At 46.2% G+C, this 20,645-nt stretch overlaps 1 protein-coding gene across 1 annotated transcript; it reads left to right on the forward strand.

Moving 5' to 3' along the window:
• The first annotated feature begins 13,090 nt into the window (after positions 1 to 13,090).
• Positions 13,091 to 17,940, forward strand: LOC147432356 (uncharacterized). Its single transcript, XM_086492333.1, has 2 exons — positions 13,091 to 13,960; positions 14,746 to 17,940. The coding sequence occupies exon 2, from the start codon at positions 15,343 to 15,345 to the stop codon at positions 15,835 to 15,837; it is 495 nt and encodes a 164-aa protein (XP_086348459.1). The 5' UTR covers positions 13,091 to 13,960; positions 14,746 to 15,342; the 3' UTR covers positions 15,838 to 17,940.
• Positions 17,941 to 20,645: the final 2,705 nt, after the last annotated feature.

Consider the following 20,645-nt stretch of genomic DNA (forward strand, 5'->3'; position numbering starts at 1 on the left):
GTTCGTCGAGGTGGAAGAGCATTTGAGATGAATGTCCTTAGCCTTCTTCAGTCACTGCAAAATCAAACAACATTGGCACAGTAATTGCATTTTCATAAGTGATTAAAAAGCATATGCAGTTTTAGGTAGACACATTGATTGGTAAAAGAATTTCAAACAATTTGTCAGCAATGAACATTAAATTGCAATGTAATCAAATGCATAAACAAATGTAAAGGTAAAAAATTAAACAAGTCTCGGGTCGCTAATTTGACGGTCGAAAGGCACTAGAGATCGAATATTAATACCATGGGTAAGCTTCTTAATTTTCAGTGGTCAATTAAGTTGTTTAATCGCGAGAGCCAAGTATTCATGTTCGAGGGCTGACTAGAGGCTATATCTAGAAGACCTTGTAGTTAAGCTACCATAAAAGGAATTTCTCATGAAATCATCGCCTGACTGATTACTTTTTCTTTGACCCCCCAAAGTCTTTTCACAGTGATTCAATTTGATGTGTGTGCTTATTTTGTATGCCTTGGGTTTTTTGCTTTTCAAGGAAAAGCGCCCACAATGGGAACCTCTAGGGCTCTAGTACCATAGGCAATACATGTGAGTGAAGTACCAAATCAAGCTGAGATTTCTCTTCCAGCTTAAGATTTTACAGTGTGGTACTTTGATTTTTTGTTTGTTCATTTTCAGCATTTTAATTTTGTAACTTTGGGGGGTCATATAACACTGATACACCTCCCAGGCTCATCACACCAGTAAACTCCCTTTATAATACTTAAGCTAAAGGTCAATAGGGTCAAGCCCACTAGAAAGCCCTAGTACATTTCACACAATGCTGCCTAAATTGGATTAAGAACCTAAGTAACCATTAATTATTAGGAAGGCATTCCCCATGGTATTAAGAGAAGATTTCTAACACCTAACTTGGTTAAACTAGTTTGTCGGACTGCTTGATTTTTAAACCTAGACAAGTGATTATGACAAAACATTACATTGAATTAAATGTTTGATACTAAGCAAATGCGCTGAAATATTATGCTACCAATCACAATCAAAGCAGACAAACATGGATGCAAAAAGATAAGGGGCAATGCTAATGGACAAGAAACACCTGTTTGTGTTGATGGTTGCACTTGATCTGAAGAGTGAGTTGAGATAAAGATTCCATGAAGGTCCAAATCCTACCAATAGCAACATGTTCTTGTACACACTAGGAAACACAAAGATACCTCTAGGAGGCACATCAGTGGGAAAAAGGAACTTTGCTAATCACTCAACTCTAAAACAAAAACACTCCTATCGTACTAATTTTACCTACCTTCCATCGCTCGAGTGATGAGGATCAAAGGTTGTACATTCCCTAAGATTGGGAGATTGAGAGGTCAGGGAAGAAGGTTGAGAGGGGAGTAAGTGAATGATGACTGTCAGCAAACACTCCCCCCTTCCTTGGGTAGATCATACCGTTTGAAATGAGCTCGTCACCCTTTGAAACCAATCGTTCCAGTTGATAATAGGTGAGGATTTTTGCCAGTAGTTTTCTCTGGCCTTAGGTGCCTCGTCAAGTTGCAAGGGTGGTAAGGTACTTTCCCAGGATCGAACTTGAAGTGGTTTTTCAGGTGATTCTTGAACACTGGGAGGTGTGGATTCCTTTGTAGCTTTATGGAGGTCCACTATTGTAGGTGGAGACTGTGGAGAAGATTTTACCTCTATGGATGCATTACATGAGGAGCTAGAAGCTTCATGGGACTCCCCCCTTCCTAAGCTAGGTGAAACAAATCGTTCTTTCTTTGGTACCCAAACTAGCTCTGGAGCGGGTGTGTAGCTTTCTGTGATTTTTTTCTTTCCGCGATTGTCGATTCGTTTTGGAGCTACGGAATTGGACTCACATGGGTCAGGTGACAGGTAAGAACACAATCTACGTTTTGGCACCCAGATTTGATCATTTCCTTGATAGTAGCCTTGGGCTTCCAATAGTCGTTTAGGAATCCACCGCCACGTTTTCTTACTTTTCTTAGAGCGAGTGGGACGTTTCTTATGAGGCTTTTGTTTTTTAGCATCAGCCATGGTCGCTAAAGAAGCTTTAGGGACCCACTTGTATGTTTTCTTCGTTATGTGAGGATGAGTCTTGTAAGAAGCTATACTCATTGCTTCTAGCATATTTAAAGGTACAGGCATTTCATCCCCCTCAGGTGTTACCCAGGTTGTCCCCCTATTTCCCCAAGTGTCTATGGTTGCTGCTAGGTGGACCCAATCCACATTGTCCGACTCAGCCATTCCGGGTAGGATATCCATAGAAGGAGAGTTCTCCCCAATATCCGTGTCTTCGTTACACATGTAACAATACTGTAATGGAGCTGAGTGAATTGTAGTGTCTGATCGATTATCAATGATGAATTTATTTCCTAGAGTATGCGTTCGACCACTTAAAAGATCAACTCGAATGACAGAGTCTTGGAACTGTAAGTAGACGTGGTTTTTGGACCAGTCATGCACCATTTTTGCTTCCCTCATGAATGGACGCCCTAAGATCATCTCAAATGACATAGGATGCTTGGAAAAATCCATAACAATGAAAGTCTGCCTTACCTTGTGTCCCAAGACCTTGATCTTGAGATCCTTAAGCATTCCGATAGGCGTAACAATAGATCCATTAGCCATTTTTACCACCACGCTTGTGGCTTCAAGGTGAGGTTGTCCCATAGACTCCCAACAACTCTTTGTCACCATGCTAACTCCCGCACCACCGTCAAGGACTCCCTTTACAGTTAATCCTTTAGTAGTGATTGGTAGAGTAGCATTAGATTCATCACCTTCAAAGTATTGCCCCAACTTGTTAACGGGTACTTCAATTACAGATTCATGTCCCGCTAGGTCAGATGGTGGTGCTAAATGTTCCTCATCATTCATTACCGAGTGAGGTTTGTTCATATGTGCAAACTGTGGTAATCCGGCCTGTAATTCTCCATTGAGGAAGGCTCGAAGAGCTGAGACTAGCTCGGGGTCTTTATATAGTTTGGACATGATGGTGGTTCTAACTTCTGAAGACATGAAATCCATCAATTTGGCAACATTTAATGGCATCTTGTGGGATGTAGGACCGTGACAAGAGAATGGTGAAGATGGAATCTCCACTTCCTCAAGGGGGTCGGGCATTCCCTCACCAAACATTCTCTCTAGTAGGAAAGGTGTGTGTCCACTTTCAGATGTCCTACCCTCACTCTCTTCCGGAATGATACTGGGTATAGCTAACGGCCTGTAGTTCTTGTGAGGTTGAACTTGTGTGGGAAACACTGTGTCCAACATCTGGATGTGTTTGGGTTCAGGTTCTAATGTTCGTTGAGTTTCTCTCACCAAACCCCTCAGTTGTTGGACTCGTTCAATTTCCACTGTTGGGTTTGGATAGGTTCCAATCTTTCTCTTGCAATCCTCATTTTTTGTCTCTCGTGGCTTATCTTGGGGGTTCGCAACTGGGTAGTTTAACTTTGAATACTCTTTTGGTGTTCGTCGTAATTCCCTCTCGTGATCCTCCTCACTGGCTTTTTCCTTTGTAGTAACAGTTTTGGTCTCCGTGGTCTCTATCGAATCTGAGTCATCCTCAGGGTCATTCATATACAGTACGGGATCCTCTCCTGTCCCTATGTTAGTCTTTGAACTAGGTTTTGAGCTAGAAGCATTAAGGGATTTCTTTCTTCGTGTTTTCTTCTTTCTCGCTCGGCCAATGGACGCAGCATCTCTCTCTTCGAGGATGTAATTTTGCTTTTGGAGCATCGACCGTGTGAGTGCATTCACTGGTGCTATGTTTATAGTTGGTGGTGTCCCATCAAAAATCCCTATTATGTTCAATGGTGTGATTTTCGGTGCGTTTGGATTGTTAGGACAATGTGCGATCAAATGATCTATGCCACAACGATTACAAGTGAGTATTGGCATTGCCAATGCACTCCCTTGACTGGTTTGCATTAGTGCGGCATTCTTTTGTATTCTAATGGGGCACTCAGCTACTCGATGTGGTCCACCACATTCGTAGCACTGAAGAGGTGGTCTCCTGGCAAAACTATTAATGTTTTGGCCTCTTGCTGCTAGGGCAGTAGCTTGATATACCGGTTTGATTTGTCCCCAATGGTCTTCCATATAGTACATGGGACACTCCTCAAGCATGTCGACTCCATAGGTGATACTAGAGTCTATGTCCTCTTCGCAATCTACATAAGTACTAGATGACTCGCAACCTATTTGGTTCATAGGTGTAACTCTTGGATGAGGGGGTTGCGGTCCTAGCACTGGAGGTGGCAACGGTGTGGTTTGGACCACATTTTGGGTTCTAGGGACCATGTGCTGTAATGGCAACTGTTGCTCCATGGGTGGGGTAGGCATCAATGCAGGAACTCGAGGTGAGTCTGCCGAAGCTATAGGCGGTCTATTTTCCATGATGCGTTTAAGCATTAGGCAATCCTTCGCTTGATGGCCATACCTACCACACGCGTTACAAGTCCCGTTAAACTTTACTCTGAAAGTAGGGCATTCACTCGTAGTATGTGGGCCCAAGCAAATTGAGCACCATTGTTGCTCCCTTCTTGGATACATATGAGTGTTTTATGGAGCACGATTACCCCTAAGGCTTTCTTGGATGGCCTTTGTGAGATCTGCCAAAGTCATCTCAGATATCGTTTGCTCTTTCACGATTGGCTTTATCTTCATTGGCTCATGCCCTGATGCTTGGGAGCTACTTGACTTCGGCTTGGCAGACACTCTTTCTCCTGCAATCATTAAATTATCCTCCAATTGGATTGCATTCATGGTGACTGCTTCCCAAGTAGTGATACCTCTAATGACTAGGCCATTATAGATACTTTCATGTCGTAGTCCCCTAATGAATCTATCGAGCAATTGGTTGTTGTTGAATCGCTCGTTAATTTGGATTGCATCGAGAATTCAAATTCTTTAGGCGACTAATGAAGTCTCTCACGGATTCACCTTCTTCTCGTTGGGCTTTCTGGAGCTGAGAGGCTACACCCCAAAGTACTCCCTCTCGTATGTATTCTTTTAAGAACAGTCTCCTAAGAGTAGAGTAGATCGTTTTTTCTTCTACTCTTAAGGTTCTATACCAATCTCCAGCCTTTCCGCTTAGGGTCAAACTCAAAGCCTTACACTTATGTAGCTCATTGTGCTCTTCCAAGGAATCGCACACATGTTCAAAGACTTCCATATGCTTTCTAGCATCTCCGTCTCCATTGAATTTCTGTGTGAGCTTAGCTACTTGAACTGCCTTGCTCCTAGGCTCTCTATCAGGTGCACCACGCATGTTTTCCGCAATAGAGCGATCGATAGTTTGAGAAAATGCTGCCAAATCTCCTATTTGAGCAGGTATAATGGGAGTATGTGCTCCTGGAACCACATGTGAGATGGGAGTTGGCCTTGGCCTTGGCATACGCGTGGCTCTTGGGTCCCATATTTCGTATGGTGGTGTACCAGACGGTGGTCCAAAGTTTACAGGCGTGGCCCTAGGCATAGGGGGTGCTTGATATGGCATGTTATTATTAAATGGCATGGCTCCACTTGTATAAGAGCTTGGATAATTCCATTGTGGATTGTAAGCTCTTGGAATAATCGGAGGTGTAGGAGCTACATGAGGCTGAGGTACAACAGGTGCACATGATTGATACATACATGTAGGTATAGTTGGGGGCACTGTGCTACTAGGCATCGGCGCAGTGTTAACAAATGAACTCCATGGTGTACTTCTTGTCATGCTCACCATTGGGATATGCATGGTAGCCGTAGTGTCATTAAGAGAAAGATGAGCTAGATCTGGGAAGGTAAAGCTGCCACTTGTGGGCTCAGATTGCATTGAGACCCCTGGCTAAACAACATATGGAGGATCAATGGGGCTCACTGAGGGGGTCTCCATTTGTGACAGGGTTGGTTGGTTGGCCTTTCCCGTATCCAAGAATCTCATTAGGCCTGTTGAAGGCATGTTGATCCCTGTGTTCTGTCTTTCTAACTCGACAATCCTATGGAGGACATCACAGACTTAATTTCTGTTGTTGCTCATCTATGCTAGTAGCACCCGATGTGGATTGTAGAACATCTAACCAACCCACATGATAGGTGTGTCCTGTGTACCGATTAGTTAAAGCTTCTGCTTGTAGGTCATACTCCCAATTTTTGTTTAGGAATATCCCATCTAGGCCTGGCGTGCTGGAGGTTTCCCTTGAAGTGGAAGCATTATTGCTCCCCATTGCTTGCCCCTCCGTGACTGCTACCTTGGGAGCACTTGGTTGCTCGGCTGGTATGATTGTTGTCATAGGAGCCTTTGCTTTCAGGGCTCGACTTTGTTCTAGCCCTCGTAGGTTCTCAATTTCCCTCTCCCTTGTTGCTTGCATATAGCGTTCGATCTCTTGTACTTCGGCAAGACTCCTACCATCGGGTAGTAAAACCTCAGAGGGAGATAGTCCTAAAGGATTAGGAGGTGCAGTGGATGGAACATTCACATGCACACTCTCAAGAAGCATAGAGTCTATTTTAGGCATGAATGACGAATTTACTTCCCCACTCCCTTCATTTATTTCATTAACCGCATGTTCGGAGCGAGTAGCTCTACTAAGGGTCTCTTTTAAGCGGCTAAACACGCTGGACCCGGGCCGTGGGCCCATGGCATGCATGTCTTGACTTGAACTATCAGGGTTTGGTGTAGGATACCCCTCCATGACTTCGTAGTCAAAGAAAGAATCACTAGACGCGATATGAGGATCTTGGGTCGCGCTACCTTGAGTCCCGGCCGAAGGTCCAGAACCTAGGGTGGAGGAATAATGGGTGCTCGCGTAAATGGAGGCACTACCAATATGCTCGTGCTCTAACACTCGTCCAGAGCGTAGGTTCATATGACTTCCACACTCTAAGCGCGTTGGTGAGTGCCCGTGAAGGCCGCTCACTTAGTTTTTTTTTTTTATATAGTTGTTTATAACCCAAGTTTTTCGTTATTTTTGGTTATTTTTTGTAACCGAGCCACAAAATATGGCGTGTAATAGCTCAAGATGAGCATTTTAGCTAAAGGAACGTGCCGTGCTTTACAGCTCTCTATTTGGCTACGTGAAGCCCTCGAAATCCTAAAAATAGTTTTAATAGTCCTCGAAATCCTAAAAATAGTTTTTAAATATAAAAAGGTGTATAAACTATTTTTTAAAATTGAGGACTAAGGTCTGGGTTTGGGCTTGAGCTTGGGGAATGATCCCCAGCCCGAAAATAAATTTTTGAAATTTTTTTAAATTTTTTTAAAATTTTTTTTAAATTATTATTTTATTTTATTTTATTTTTAAAGTCACCGCAGCCGCGCCGCGCGCGCGCACACACACACTTAACCTACACCTAACTTATCTACTTACAGCTAATGGAGATACTGCCACACACACTCTAACACTGTTTACACAGTACTACAGTAGCTAACAGATCTACAAAACTAACCTTACAGAACTAACATTGAACCTTACAGAACTAACATTCCATAGCTAATACCTTAATTCTAACAGTACATTGCAAAAAAAATGTAACTCCTTCTTTAACAGAAAACAAAAAAGACAGTATAGTGTAACAAAAAACCTTCTCCACACAACCACACACCTTCCTTCTTCACAAATCCTTCTCCACACAACTACACACACTCATTCCCTACCTTTCCTATGATAGAAATTGCACCACAAGAAAGCGTAAAGTGCTTAACCGAGCTTAGTGTAGGGCATTTCCCCGGCAACGGCGCTAAAAATGTGCGCTCCTTGCCGCACTGTCGAAGCAAAGGACTTGCCGATACACCGTGTGCGAGCCACAAATGGCTCCAAGCACACAACAAGCCTAAACTAGCAAGCTCAAGAGAGCAAAGGGTGTGTCACTCATCGCTCTACGCTCGCCTTCGTGGTGGATTCCTCGCCGCGATGAAGAAGAAGCTGCAGTCGTGCCGCGCTCAACCGCTTCGCCGCCGTCGTGCCTTCGTAATGCTCGATCGCACACACACTCTCCCTCTCTCTCTCTCTCTCACATACACACACACACACACACAAGGAGGTGAAGAAGAAGAAGATGGAGATGGAGATGGAGCAAGAGCACTCTTCTATTGCACAAATGAGAGAATGAGTGAATTTTAGGTTTAGTTGGCTTTTATATGAGCTCATCCCATTCACACTTGGGCGCCCATGCTTAGCCATGAATGTCCCAGTTAGAGTGCGCCTCTCATCGGCGATCACTCTTACCCTTTTCCTATTTGTCCGACAAGCCCGGTACCTGACTCTACCAAATACATAATACACGTCCGTCGTAGGTGATGGGGTGTCCGTGAGCCGTGAGGGTTAACAACACCATAACCTTGGTTTTACCAAGGTTGACAGACAAACCACTTTCGTGGGCAAACGTATGCAGAGCATCCAATTGGCGTTGCATTCCCTCTGGGGATTCGGAGATCAACACAATATCGTTCGCATATAACAAAAGTGGAATCCACATCCCTGCCAACTGTGCACCTTTATCCCCGTCCCTGTCAATGTAGTCAGAAACCTCATCCACATACATACCGAAAAGAGTATGAGAGAGCGGGCAACCCTGCTTCACCCCAATAGTGGAGTGAAGCGGTGTTGAGAGTCCCTCCGGGGTGCGTACATGCCCTACTACTGATCTGTATAATGCCATGATCCCCCAAATGAGCTCTGTGGGTACTCCCATTTCCTGTAATCTGCGCATCAGTCTAGCTCTGGGTACCGTGTCGAAAGCTTTGCGGAAGTCCACAAAGCTACAATAGATCCGTCTCCCATGAGATCTGCCTTCCTCGATGATGGCCCTGAGTGTTAGGATATGGTCAAGAGTAGAGAAGCCTCTCCTGAATCCTTCCTGCCCAGTTGCACGCATTCCTTCCCTCTCTGCCCATCTACTCAGCTGTTGCTCAAGAATGGATGCATACAACCGTGCCAGTGTGTGCCCGATCATAATAGTGCGATAATTCCCAGGCTCCATGGGGTCTCCTGATTTGAAGATAGGTACGATCGTGGATAGGCTCCAAGTGTCCGGTAGGCCCTCACACATGGCACGGTTAAACATAACTGCTAGAAGCTCTACTAGTAGGTCTTTGGCATGCATGAAATGCTCAGCTACTAGGCCCTCATGATCATATGCTTTCCCAGTCTTCATCCTGTCAATAGCTTTCTTCACCATCTCAACGGTGAAAAAGACACATGTATGTGGGCATGGGTCGGGGGGGGTGGGGAGGGGCGGCTGTTCAGATACTGTGTACAAAGATGATGCGTATTGACCCCAGGTCTCTGTGGAGGAAATAGCAGGGGGGGGGGGGGGGGGACTGCTCATGAAAGAGCCGCCACGCCTCACGCGAGTCTTGACTCATGAATAGCTGATATAGATCTTGCTCGAGTCGAGCCAAAAAATCCCTCCTCTTTCGCCGCACCAGGCGTCGAAAGTCCATCTGTGACTGTCTGTGAGTGACGCCCCCCACCAGCACCTCCCTCTGAAGTCTGGCTCTAGTCTGGCGGCACTCCTCATCGTACGAGCTGTTCTGAGGCATGCTCCCAGATCGGCGGCTCTGTTCAGGCTGGGTGTGTGGGTATGCTTCTGTTGTTGCTGCCTCATGTAATGTCTGTGTCAGTATAGTAGTTAGCTCCTCCAGAGGTCGCCCCGGGTCCTCATTGCATAAGCGTCTATAGATTTCGTCCATGTATACAGAGTCCGTCTCCCTTGTGAATGTGTAGGGAGTAGGGGCTGCTACTTGTGGCCTGTGTGCTACACTGAATTGGAAAGAGATGGTCATTGACACCAGAGCATGATCCACTGCCACCCTGATCGGTCTGGGCCCAATTGTGAGATCCTGGATACTAGAGATGAGATTCGGTTGTGCCATGACATAGTCCACCGTGCTGGCTCCATGTCTGTGGGAAGCATGTAAAACCTCCCGCAGCAGGAAATCTCTGTAGGCCGTTCAAGATGGCCAATCCATGTGCAGTGCCCATGTCTATCAGGTGTCGCCCATACTCAGTATATTCCATATCGTGTGATAGTCTGGAAAGGCCCATATCTGCCACATCTATCTCTCTTAGCATCTCCTCTGAAGTATCATAAAACACTGCCTGGTGATGGGCAGTCCTAGCATTGAAGTCCCCGAGGATGATCATGTCACCGTCCCTAGAGAACTCCCATATGTCATCATCCAAAATAGAGAAAGGGGATTGTCCCCTGGGTGGTGCATAAACTGATGTACTTGGGGGAAAGTAACAAATAGCTAGATAGAGGTATCTGCCTGTCTCTGCTTTCAGTCTCACCCACATGTACCTGGCCTGCTCGTCCCTGCGGGCTATATGTATCAGTGGCTGCAGATCCTCTCTAAATAACACTGCCACTCCTCCCGAGCCCCGCCCTCTGTGCTCTGAGCGTGTCTCCTGTCTGTAGGCTGTCTCCCACCTATATCCACTGATGTGAGGCATGGATTGCCCCGGGGCCTGGTGTGTCTCGGAGTAGAAGATGATGTCTCTTCCAGTAAAGCTATCCTCAAAAGCACCCACATCAAGACGCATAGATCCATTGCAATTCCAGGTAGCTACTTTGAGTGTGGTCCCATAAGTCTCGCACCATCATGTGGAGCGTCGCTCCAGTATTACTACTTTTCCGTCTCGGTAAAAAGCGATCTTGCCTTGTCCCCTTGCCGCTCTAATCTCCGGCATTACTTCCTGCATATGAGCGATCTGCGAAAGGGTGAGATCGTCCCCGAGAAAGATGCCAGTCTCCTTAAGAGTTGGTCTTTTCTTCAAGAATGACTTCTTTGCTTCCATGGAGGGAAAACAGAGGATGAGTGCTCTTTCTTTTGAGGTTTCTCCATTGCCTCCATTTTTCTTTATGTTGCCCACTCTCCATGCCCTTGTGTGTGTCGGCTCATGAATCCCCATCAGGGCTGTGATCTCTTTTTCTTCTTCGTCCACATTGCCTTTGTCTTTAAGACCGCAAATTCTCACATGTAAAGCACGCACCCTTCTCCTCTGCTCCTCCTCTAGTGTCTGGTTAATGATGTTGTTGGGTGTGGACGTGGGCGTTATCTCCTTGTCTTTTCCTTTCTTGGCCACCTTGATCCATTTCTCGGCTTCGTCCGCCTTCTGTTGGGTTTTGGTAAGAACATCCACCCAAGAAGTTGTCATTTCTTTGTGTTGTTCTTCTCCCTCTTTGATGACCCGTACTTGTTCCTTGATCGTGTTGATTTCGTCAATTACTGAGGGTTGCAGTTCGCCCTCTTCCAGTGTTTTTGTTGATCGGGCTTCGGCGAAATCTTTCTTGAGTGACGCGATCTCTTCCTCTTGGGTCGTCACTCGGTCTTCCAGCGTGCTTATCTTGCTCTCGTGGATCAGCACACGTCCTTCGAGGATGTTTATTGTGCCCCAGAGATTGCGGTTCAACTTGGTGATGGTCTCCGTCATTTCCTCTTTGCATTTTCGAATGGCATCCTCTAGGGGGTCGGCTTTATCGTTTGTCTTCCTCATGCTTGATCGCCGTCCACAAGGGAGTTAGTTGTACGTGTGCACCCACCCTAGCAGCGGGCGCGACAGCTACGCAAGTGGGGGAGCCGGCCTCAAAATGCTCAACTGTGTGTGTGTGTGTGTGTGGAAAACAAAACAAAAGTGTGGGGGGGGGGGAGGGGAGTGGGATGTATGGTAGAGAGAGTGGGGGAGGGGGGGCGGGTTTTTTATTTATTTATTTATTTATAAATTACTTCCTACGCGTAGAAGAAGGGGGGGACATCCTACGCGTTAATTTTTTTATTTTTTATTTTGGGGGGGGGGGGCAACCCTTGCTCATTCACGCGTCTCGGCGGGGCTGCAGGCGAAGCGAGGGGGGGCAGGTTTGCAAAGGCAACGCGAGGAGAGGGAGGCACTGGGCGCGGGGCTGCAGGCGGGCAAGGTTTGCAGGCGAGCACAGCAGCGCAGGGGCACATCAGCGAGCAAGGCGGCGGGGGTCAGCGAGCAGGGTGGCGGGGGCAGCGAGGGAGCAGAGCGAGCGAGCAGGGCAGGGACAACAGCGAGCAGGGCAGCGAGCAGGGGGGGGACAGCAGCGAGAGAGAGAGAGAGAGAGAGAGAGAGAGAGAGAGAGAGAGAGAGAGAGAGAGAGAGAGAGAGAGAGAGAGAGAGAGAGAGAGAGAGAGAGAGAGAGAGAGAGAGAGCATCGTGGCAAGGAAGCCCTGCCCTGTTTTCAATAGATGCGAAGGAATGGCCTTTCTTTAAATGTGGCAAGGAAGCTATGCGCTATATTCAACATATTCAAAGAAATAGCTGAGTCTCCAAATGTTCTCATCTATGCTTGGACGTTGGTACAGCTGAAGATGGTCAGCCTATGGAGGTGCAAGAAGCCCAGGCATGGAATTTTGCAGGCAAATGATAGGGACATTGAGCAGGTATTTGATGGAGCTAGGAGACAGGTACACCGGGATGAGCACTCGCTAGTAGAAGCTGCAAGTGTTTTTTGCTATCACAGGTGACAGGAGAAAATGCTTATATCACAAGGTTGGGAATGAGACAAGGGATGCTGGATAATTGTGCTATGAGGCTTATGATATAGAATTTTGATCGAGATGTCTGCAGGACACTCTATCGCCAGGATGTGTATGCAAATGCGGCATTGTACAAGTCATTCGTGGTTCTCAAGCCTTGTAAGGCAAAATGTGCTATGGTGTGTATGCCGAGTCGGCCATCAAGGCCAGCTAGCTTGAAGGTTTTTATGTGTTCAAAGGTAGGTGCATGGCAGGTTGAGGGTCGAGCATCCTAGCAAGTTTGAAGCCGCATGGCCATGACGTTCACCATTTTTCGGCAGAAATATCCATGGCCGAGAATCATTGAGAGGGTTGGCTTTTTCTAGGGACGGAATCATGACCATGCACAAGCTTTTGATTGTGGGCAAGGGAATGCCGAGCTTGACATGACAGCGATTGGCGGGATTTCTTCGCGTGGGAATGCTTGCCAAGTTGGAGAGTGGAGGTGTAGTGCAATCTGGATGGAGAAGGAGGCGTGCCTGGAAAGCGAGCATGGCCGAGAGTGGAAAGAAGAGTGCAAGTGGCAGTTGAGCTCGGTTGTGAGCAAGAAGAGCACCATCTGGTGGAAAAGGAGCAGGTCTCCAGTTGCATGGTGGACAAGGGGGGTCGACATGCAGGAAAAGGAGCAGCACCTCTGAGGACAAAAAAACGAGGGAGGCCTGAAGACAGGGGGGTGACGGATGGCCAGCGGATGGCGAGAGTGAGGAAGGCCGCAAGCTGCTTCTTGGGGGACTGCTGAGGGGCTTGTCAATTGGAAGGGTGGATCCTGCAAGAACTTGGAGGACTTGGCCGTGAGCAAGTGAGGCCGCCAGAGGTGGCAGGGCTTGGAGCTGTTGAGAGATGGGCTGATATCAGTTGGGTGCCGACTGGGAGATGATCACTTGAGGAAGGGAGAAGCCAGGGGCTACCGAGGAGGGGCCTCACGCTGCAGTGAAGGAAGCCATGTAGAGAGTTGCTAGGGCTGAATATAATTGGAGGAGGGGCACCGACCTGAAGGAGTTCAAGGGGCAGCCATGGTGTAGCGTGGGCAGCAGAACGGAGTAGAGAAGTGATCAAGGGTTTCAAGGTTGAAAAGGCGCAGCCACGGGTTGGATGCATGAGAAGGGGTGGCCTTCGATAGTCTGAGAGCTCAAGGGAGCATGCCAGAAAGGTGAAGGGCTGTGGTAAAGGCGAGGGATGCAAGAAGCTGTTGGAGTCTACCGTGGAAAGCCATACAACGGCTACGAGGCAAATGCTTGAATTGTATGTCATGAAGTAGCTAACGAGGGCTTCTTCTCTTGTTTTTGGAAGGTCTCTTGGGTCATGTGTTGATAGAGATGAGCAGTATATGCTCTGACATGAAGTGAAGAACTAGAGAGTGTGTCTCTCCAGAGTTGTAGCCGTCGGATGTGAAGCAGGGGAAGGCTGCCAGTACAGGTTGTGAGAAACATAGTTGGTTCTGTTTTCTATAAAATTTGCCATCAATTTCATCTGCATCTCCTCTTTTTCCGCATGCCCGTGGTAGCAGTGGCTCCGGGATTGTGTGTGTGTGAGAAGAGAGAGAGAGAGAGAGGGAGATTGGTGAACTATTCTGGGTGCGGTCGAGGCATGTGTGGCCTCCCGTTGTGAGCGTGTTCACAGTGGCCGGGTGATGGTATGATGTTGTGTTTATGTGTGAGTGTGTGCAGCCAGTGGTGCTCAAAGGCGAGTGTGTGCAATTGCAGTTTGCAGCTTGTGTATTGGTGTGTGTGATTCTGTGTGGTTAGGGGTGCAGGTTAATACCTGGGCTGTAGAGAGGCAAGTTTGGAGTGTGCTGGGTTTGTTCCCCCTTCCCTCTTTCCATCAGTGGTGCCCCTTTCCGTTGTGAGCGTGTTCACAGTGGCCGGGTGATGGTATGATGTTGTGTTTATGTGTGAGTGTGCAGCCAGTGGTGCTCAAAGGCGAGTGTGTGCAATTGCAGTTTGCAGCTTGTGTATTGGTGTGTGTGATTCTATGTGGTTAGGGGTGCGGGTTAATACCTGGGCTGTAGAGAGGCAAGTTTGGAGTGTGCTGGGTTTGTTCCGCCTTCCCCCTTTCCATCAGTGGTGCCCCCACCGAGGAACTACTGATTGCTCCTCGGTGAAGTTTTAAAGCCTAAGATGATGCATGATATCACATTGGTGCTTGTTGGAGAAGAAGAGGCTACAGATTGGTTTTCTGATCCGGAGCTATACCTATTGTAGATAAGAATATGTGGAGATGAAGCCAAATTGAAGGCACTACCATTCGTTCTACAAGGACGAGCCAAAGCTTGGTTTGAAGGATTGAAGGTTGCAGATTGGCAGTCATCGCTGAGCGAGATTCGCAAGCAGTTTGTTGAAGCTTTTCAGAAGCGTGTTTCTCCATCGGACTTGGGTGAACAATTGAGCAAGTTGAAGGAGGATGTAAGGGACAATTTTGCTTTGTTGTTGGATAAATTTGAGTCTATTTGGGAGAAACTAGTTGTTGTTACATGTGTTCAAAATGGAGATCATTTCAAGCGAGAGAAGTTTCTAGCCTGCTTGCATCCAAAGATCAAGGAGAAGGTCGAGTGTGGTGGTGCAGAGGACTATGCGAAAATGGTTTTCTTGGTGAACGTAAGAGGAGGAAAGCAAAGAAGAACCTGGAGATGGGCTGGTTGAAACCTGCAATTTATGGGTATAGCTCGACAATGGATCCGGAGCTTCATCATGTGCCAAAAGAAAGTTCAAGCGTCAAAGAGGTAGCTACTTTGCCATTCTGGTCACTCGTTTCAATTTGTACCTCCAATTTGGTGTGCTGTTGTACAAGATCCTATTAGCATGGCTAGCAAGGATGCGGTCCAAGCCGAAGTATGTATGCATGAAGAAGGAAATGAAGCTATGGATGAGAGCTCACAGGACAATTTTGAAGATGTTGGCAAAGTGATGGTCGAAGCTATGCAGGAAGAAGCTAGCCAGGGGGTTGGGCAACCTTGCCCTACTAATTGTGTTGAAGAGCGGCAGTGCATTCCAGAAAGTGTGGACGATCTCAACATACTAGAACATGAGGTAATAGATGGCTTTCTTTCTCGCTTAGCAGATGATATGGTTGTAGAAGTGGTCCTAGAAGAGCAGGTTGACATTCAAGAGCTGATGATTGAGCAATCCGATTTGCTGTCGCATAAAGTGGTTGAAGATGTAGCATCAAAGGCTATGGTGGGAAAAGATTGGCAATCAGGTATGGAGTGTATCCTATTTGAAGGACATGCAACAACAGAGAGTGCTTGGAAAATAGGTAGGTTTGGCTATGCAAGAAGCAGCGGTAGTGGAAGATAGGTTGCCAAAGGTTTGTGCCATTCTGTTGATGGGCATGCATGTTGCTGATGGGCATGTTGCTGAAGGTTGCTTTGTAGGCAACTGTGTACCGATTGCAAAGTTTTTTGGAAGAATATTATGCTATGGAGGGCTCTATAGCAAGTGATAAAACCATGATGTATGGTGTAGATGCTTCGCAGGTTGGTGTAGAGGTTCATTCAGTGTATGGAGGATACAGGTTGTTGAAGATCGATGCTACGCCAAACTGCAAGAGAGGCTTGTTTTTGGATTTACAGGTGCAAAAAAATGGTTGATTATGCATGGACTATGGACGCATGGCAGTGCTCAATGCCATGTATTTGATCCTAGCAGAGTTTGCATCACAATTGGGAGAGCCTATGGATTTTCATTTGATCCAAGGGGATTCTACAGCTGATAAAATCTCTCTATCTATCTATCTACTGCTTATGTACATACTAAGTATCAATTTTCTAATATGCAATCATCTCTTATCTGAATAATGCTATGGTTGAGCATGAATGCTCAACGAGGGGTTGGGCAATGATGGTACAGTTGAAGATGGTCAGCTTATGAAAGTGCAAGAAGCCCAGGAATAGCAGTTTGCAGGCAAATGACAGGGACATTGAGCAGGTATTTGATGGAGCTAGGAGACAAGTACACAGGGATGAGCACTCGCTAGTAGAAGTTGCAAGTGTTTTTTGTTGTCACAGGTGACAGGAGCAAATGCTTATATCACAAGGTTGGGAACGAGAGAAGGGATGCTGGATACATGTGATATGAGGCTTATGATATGGGATTTTGATCCAGATGTCTGCAGGACACTCTTGGTAGGATGTGTATGCCAAATGCGGCATTGTACAGGTCATTCGTGGTTCTCAAGCCTTGTGAGGTGAAAGGTGCTATGATGTGTATGCCGAGTCGGCCATCAAGGTCAGCTAGCTTGAAGGGTTTTATGTGTTCAAAGGGAGGTGCATGGCAGGTTGAGGGTCGAGCATCCTAGCAAGTTTGAAGCGGCATGGCCATGACGTTCACCATCTTTTGGCAAAAATATCCTTGGCCGAGAATCATTGCGGGGGTTGGATTTTGCTAGGGACAGAATCATGACCATGCACAAGCTTGTGATTGTGGGCAAGGGAATGCCGAGCTCGACATGACAGCGATCGGCGGGATTTCTTCGCGTGGGAATGCTTGCCAACTTGGAGAGTTTTTTTAAGGGTAAAAAAAGGTTATTTTTTCAAATTCGGGTTGGTATGCATTAGCGAGAAAAGTCAGGAGGAAAGTCGCTAGGATTGCATGGAGATGTAGTGCCATCTGGATGGAGAACGAGGCGTGCTGGAAAGAGAGCAGGGCCAAGAGTGGAAAGAGGAGTGCAAGTGGTAGTTGAGCTCAGTGGTGAGCAAGAAGAGAACCATCTGGTGGAAAAGGAGCATCTCTCCAGTTGCATGGTGGAAAAGGGCGGTCGACATGCAGGAAAAGGAGCAGCGCCGCTGAGGACAAAAAAATGAGGGAGGCCTGAAGACAGGGGGGTGATGCATGACCAGTGGATGGCAAGAGTGAGGAAGGCCGCAAGCTGCTTGGGGGGACTGCTGAGGGGCTCGTCAATTGAAAGGGTGGATCCTGCAGGAACTTGGAGGACTCGGCCGTGAGCAAGTGAGGCCGCCAGGGGTTGGATGCATGAGAAGGGGTGGCCTTCGATAGTCTGAGAGTTCAAGGGAGCATACCAGAAAGGTGAAGGGTTGTGGTGAAGGCGAGGGATGCAAGAAGCTGTTGGAGTCTGCCGTGGAAATCCATACAACGGCTACTAGGCAAATGCTTGAATTGTGTGTCATGAAGTAGCTAACGAGTGCTTCTTCTCTTGTTTTTGGAAGGTCTCTTGGGTCATGTGTTGATAGAGATGAGCAGTGTATGCTCTGACATGAAGTGAAGAACTAGAGAGTGTGTCTCTCCAGAGTTGTAGCCGTCCGATGTGAAACAGGGGAAGGCCACCTGTACGGGTTGCCAATAGACGAGGAAGGGTACCAGGTTGCACCAAGGCACGCAGTTGACAGTCGCCATCATTGTATTTGATTGTGTTTATGAGAAACATAGTTGGTTTGTGTTTTCTGTCAAATTTGCCATCAATTTCATCTGCATCTCCTCTTTTGCCGTATGCTCGATTGTGTGTGTGTTAGAAGAGAGAGAGAGAGGGATATTGGTGAACTATTCTGGGTGCGGTCGAGGCATGTGTGGCCTCCCGGTGTGAGCGTGGTCACAGTGGGTGATGGTATGATGTTGGATTAGTGGTGCTGAGGTGTTTATGTGTGAGTGTGTGCAGCGGTGTTCAAAAGTGAGTGTGTGCAATTGCAGTTTGCAACTTGTGTATTTGTGTGTGTGATTCTGTGTGGTTAGGGGTGCGGGTTAATCCCTGGGCTATAGAGAGGCAAGTTTGGGGTTTCTTCCCCCTTCCGCCTTTCCAATGTATGGAAGCCATTCACATAGGTGAGAGAACTCATGACGATGCAAGGGGTTGTTGGAGAAACATAATGTGCCTGGAAATGCTTTGATCCATCTGTATGCAAAATCTATTTACTCTATTACACATATCCATACTCAAAGAAGCTAACTTGGTTGAAAATAAAGGAAAGTAGGGAAGCTGCAGGAGGGGGAGGGTCATCACCGTCAACCCGGAGAAGTCAACAGGGGTTGGTGAGACAAAAATTGAACTATGGGGACATCTCGATCGGAGAGAGAGAGAGAGAGAGAGAGAGAGAGAGAGAGAGAGAGAGAGAGAGAGAGAGAGAGAGAGAGAGAGAGAGAGAGAGAGAGAGAGAGAGAGAGAGAGAGAGAGGGGGGGGGGGGGGGTGGGCGGGGGGGGGGGGCAAATGTCGCCTTTGACCACCATGGCTACATTGTGGACATTGGCAAGCAGTTTCATTATGAGATTGTTTCATTGAATAACAAACATTGTGCTTGAATTTTCTTTGCTCAGCATGTATATCAAATGTGGTGTATTTTTTAATGCATAAAAAGTTCTTGGAATGCAACAATTGTCAAACAAGGGCAACCTAGGGAGGTCTAGGAAACGCCATGGACTTAAGCAAATGGCTTCATGAAGGGATTGTTATTCATCAGAGGCTCTTGGGAAAATAATATTGCGCTTTTGAAATTGTTGCTCGAATTGTAGGTCAATTTTGGTATAATTTTGAAAGCACCAAATGTTCTTGGAATGTTGTGATTGTCAAATATGCCAAACATAGGTAGGACTAGGACGTGGTGGGCTACTTAGAACAAATTCCGTGAGGGTTTCTTTCCATATGCAATCACCTATGCTTGCATCTTAAAGGCCCTGGAGTATTATGCAAGAAGGTTAATATGGAAACATTTTATACTAGATGCAATTCTTTATGCCTTGAAGTCATTGGCCAACGATTGTGTACATTGTTGCAAAACATTCATGATGATTTTTTTAGCTAGCAACTCTTGCAATGTTGTGGTTGTCACGTATGTCAAATATGGTATACTATTGAAAGCACAAAGAGTTCTTTGTTAGCCTCCTACTCTAGATGTTATCTCTTGGAATGCAACGGTTATTAAATATTCCCAAAAGGGATAAGACTAGAAAGTGAGCAATGAGTTGTTTAAGCCAATATAGAGTGAACCCTTCTCTTTAGATGCACTCACTATTCTTGCATCTTGAAGTCATACAACATTATGAAAGCACTTGGCATTGTAAACAGCTTCATGATGAGATTGTTGAATAGTAGGTCTTGGAAAGGGAAAAAACTTGCTCGGAATTTTTTGCTTGACAGGCATGTCAATTATGATGTACTTCTAAAACGCAAAAATTTCTTGGAATGCAGTGATTGTCGGATTTGTAAGGATGTCGTGTCTTGAAGCACATTTATTTTAGGGTATGCCCAACATGGGAATGGCAAGGAAGCTCTAGATTGTCAATCTCCAAAATCTCTCAACTATTTTGCATCTTGAAGTGATGGGGCAATGGTTGTGTACATAAATAAATTCATGGTGAGATCTTTAGCTAGGGGTCTTGCAATGTTGTGGTTGTCATGTATGTCAAATATGGTATGTTGTTGATAGCGCAACAAGATCCTTTCGAACTTCCTTGGTCTATTGGATTCTTTAAGCCATTATGGAGTGAATGTTACTCTATAGACATAGTCACCTATGCTTGCATCTTCAAGGCATATGACATTATACAAGTAGTTGATGTTGGAAAATAGTTTCATGGAGAGATGGTTCGTTACAATCCCTTGGAAAGAAAAAATATTGCTTGGAATTGTTGTGCTCAACATGCATGTCAATTGTGGTGTCGTACGGCCAGGAAGCTCTAGGTTGTTTTCAACAAGGAGAGAGATAGGGCTTTCCTCTCAATGCAATCACCAAAATCTCTTGGCTCTTTTCAACAAATTTCTCCAAATGCAATGATTGTGGGTGTCTTTTGAAGGCATGTGCATAAAGCAAGATGTTGGGGCAAACAAATTTATGATGAGATTTACAGTCAAGGGTTATTGGACAATAACACCATGATTTCTTGGTCAACATGTGTGCCAAGTGGGGGGTACTCTCCAACTGTGAATGCCTCTTCTTGCATCTTGAAGATGTGGTATTATGCAAAACGCTAACTTGGGTAACACATACGGATGACGTTATTAGTCATGGGTAAGCAAGTACATTACCGTGTTACCCAATGCTTTGCTTGACATGCTTGCCAAGCACGGTGTACTTCCAAAATCATAGGATGTTCCTAACACAGAATAGTATTCATTGTTTTTTACCAATATAGTTTGCAGATTCTTATCTTTGCAACT

This window comes from Adiantum capillus-veneris, chromosome 20, assembly GCF_014529385.1.
Source record: "Adiantum capillus-veneris isolate H3 chromosome 20, ASM1452938v2, whole genome shotgun sequence".
Classification (NCBI taxonomy): domain Eukaryota; kingdom Viridiplantae; phylum Streptophyta; class Polypodiopsida; order Polypodiales; family Pteridaceae; genus Adiantum; species Adiantum capillus-veneris.

What these genes read in the sequence shown, in the direction of transcription:
- LOC147432356 (XM_086492333.1), top strand. Translation starts at nt 15,343, where the DNA reads ATGGCTAGCAAGGATGCGGTCCAAGCCGAAGTATGTATGCATGAAGAA.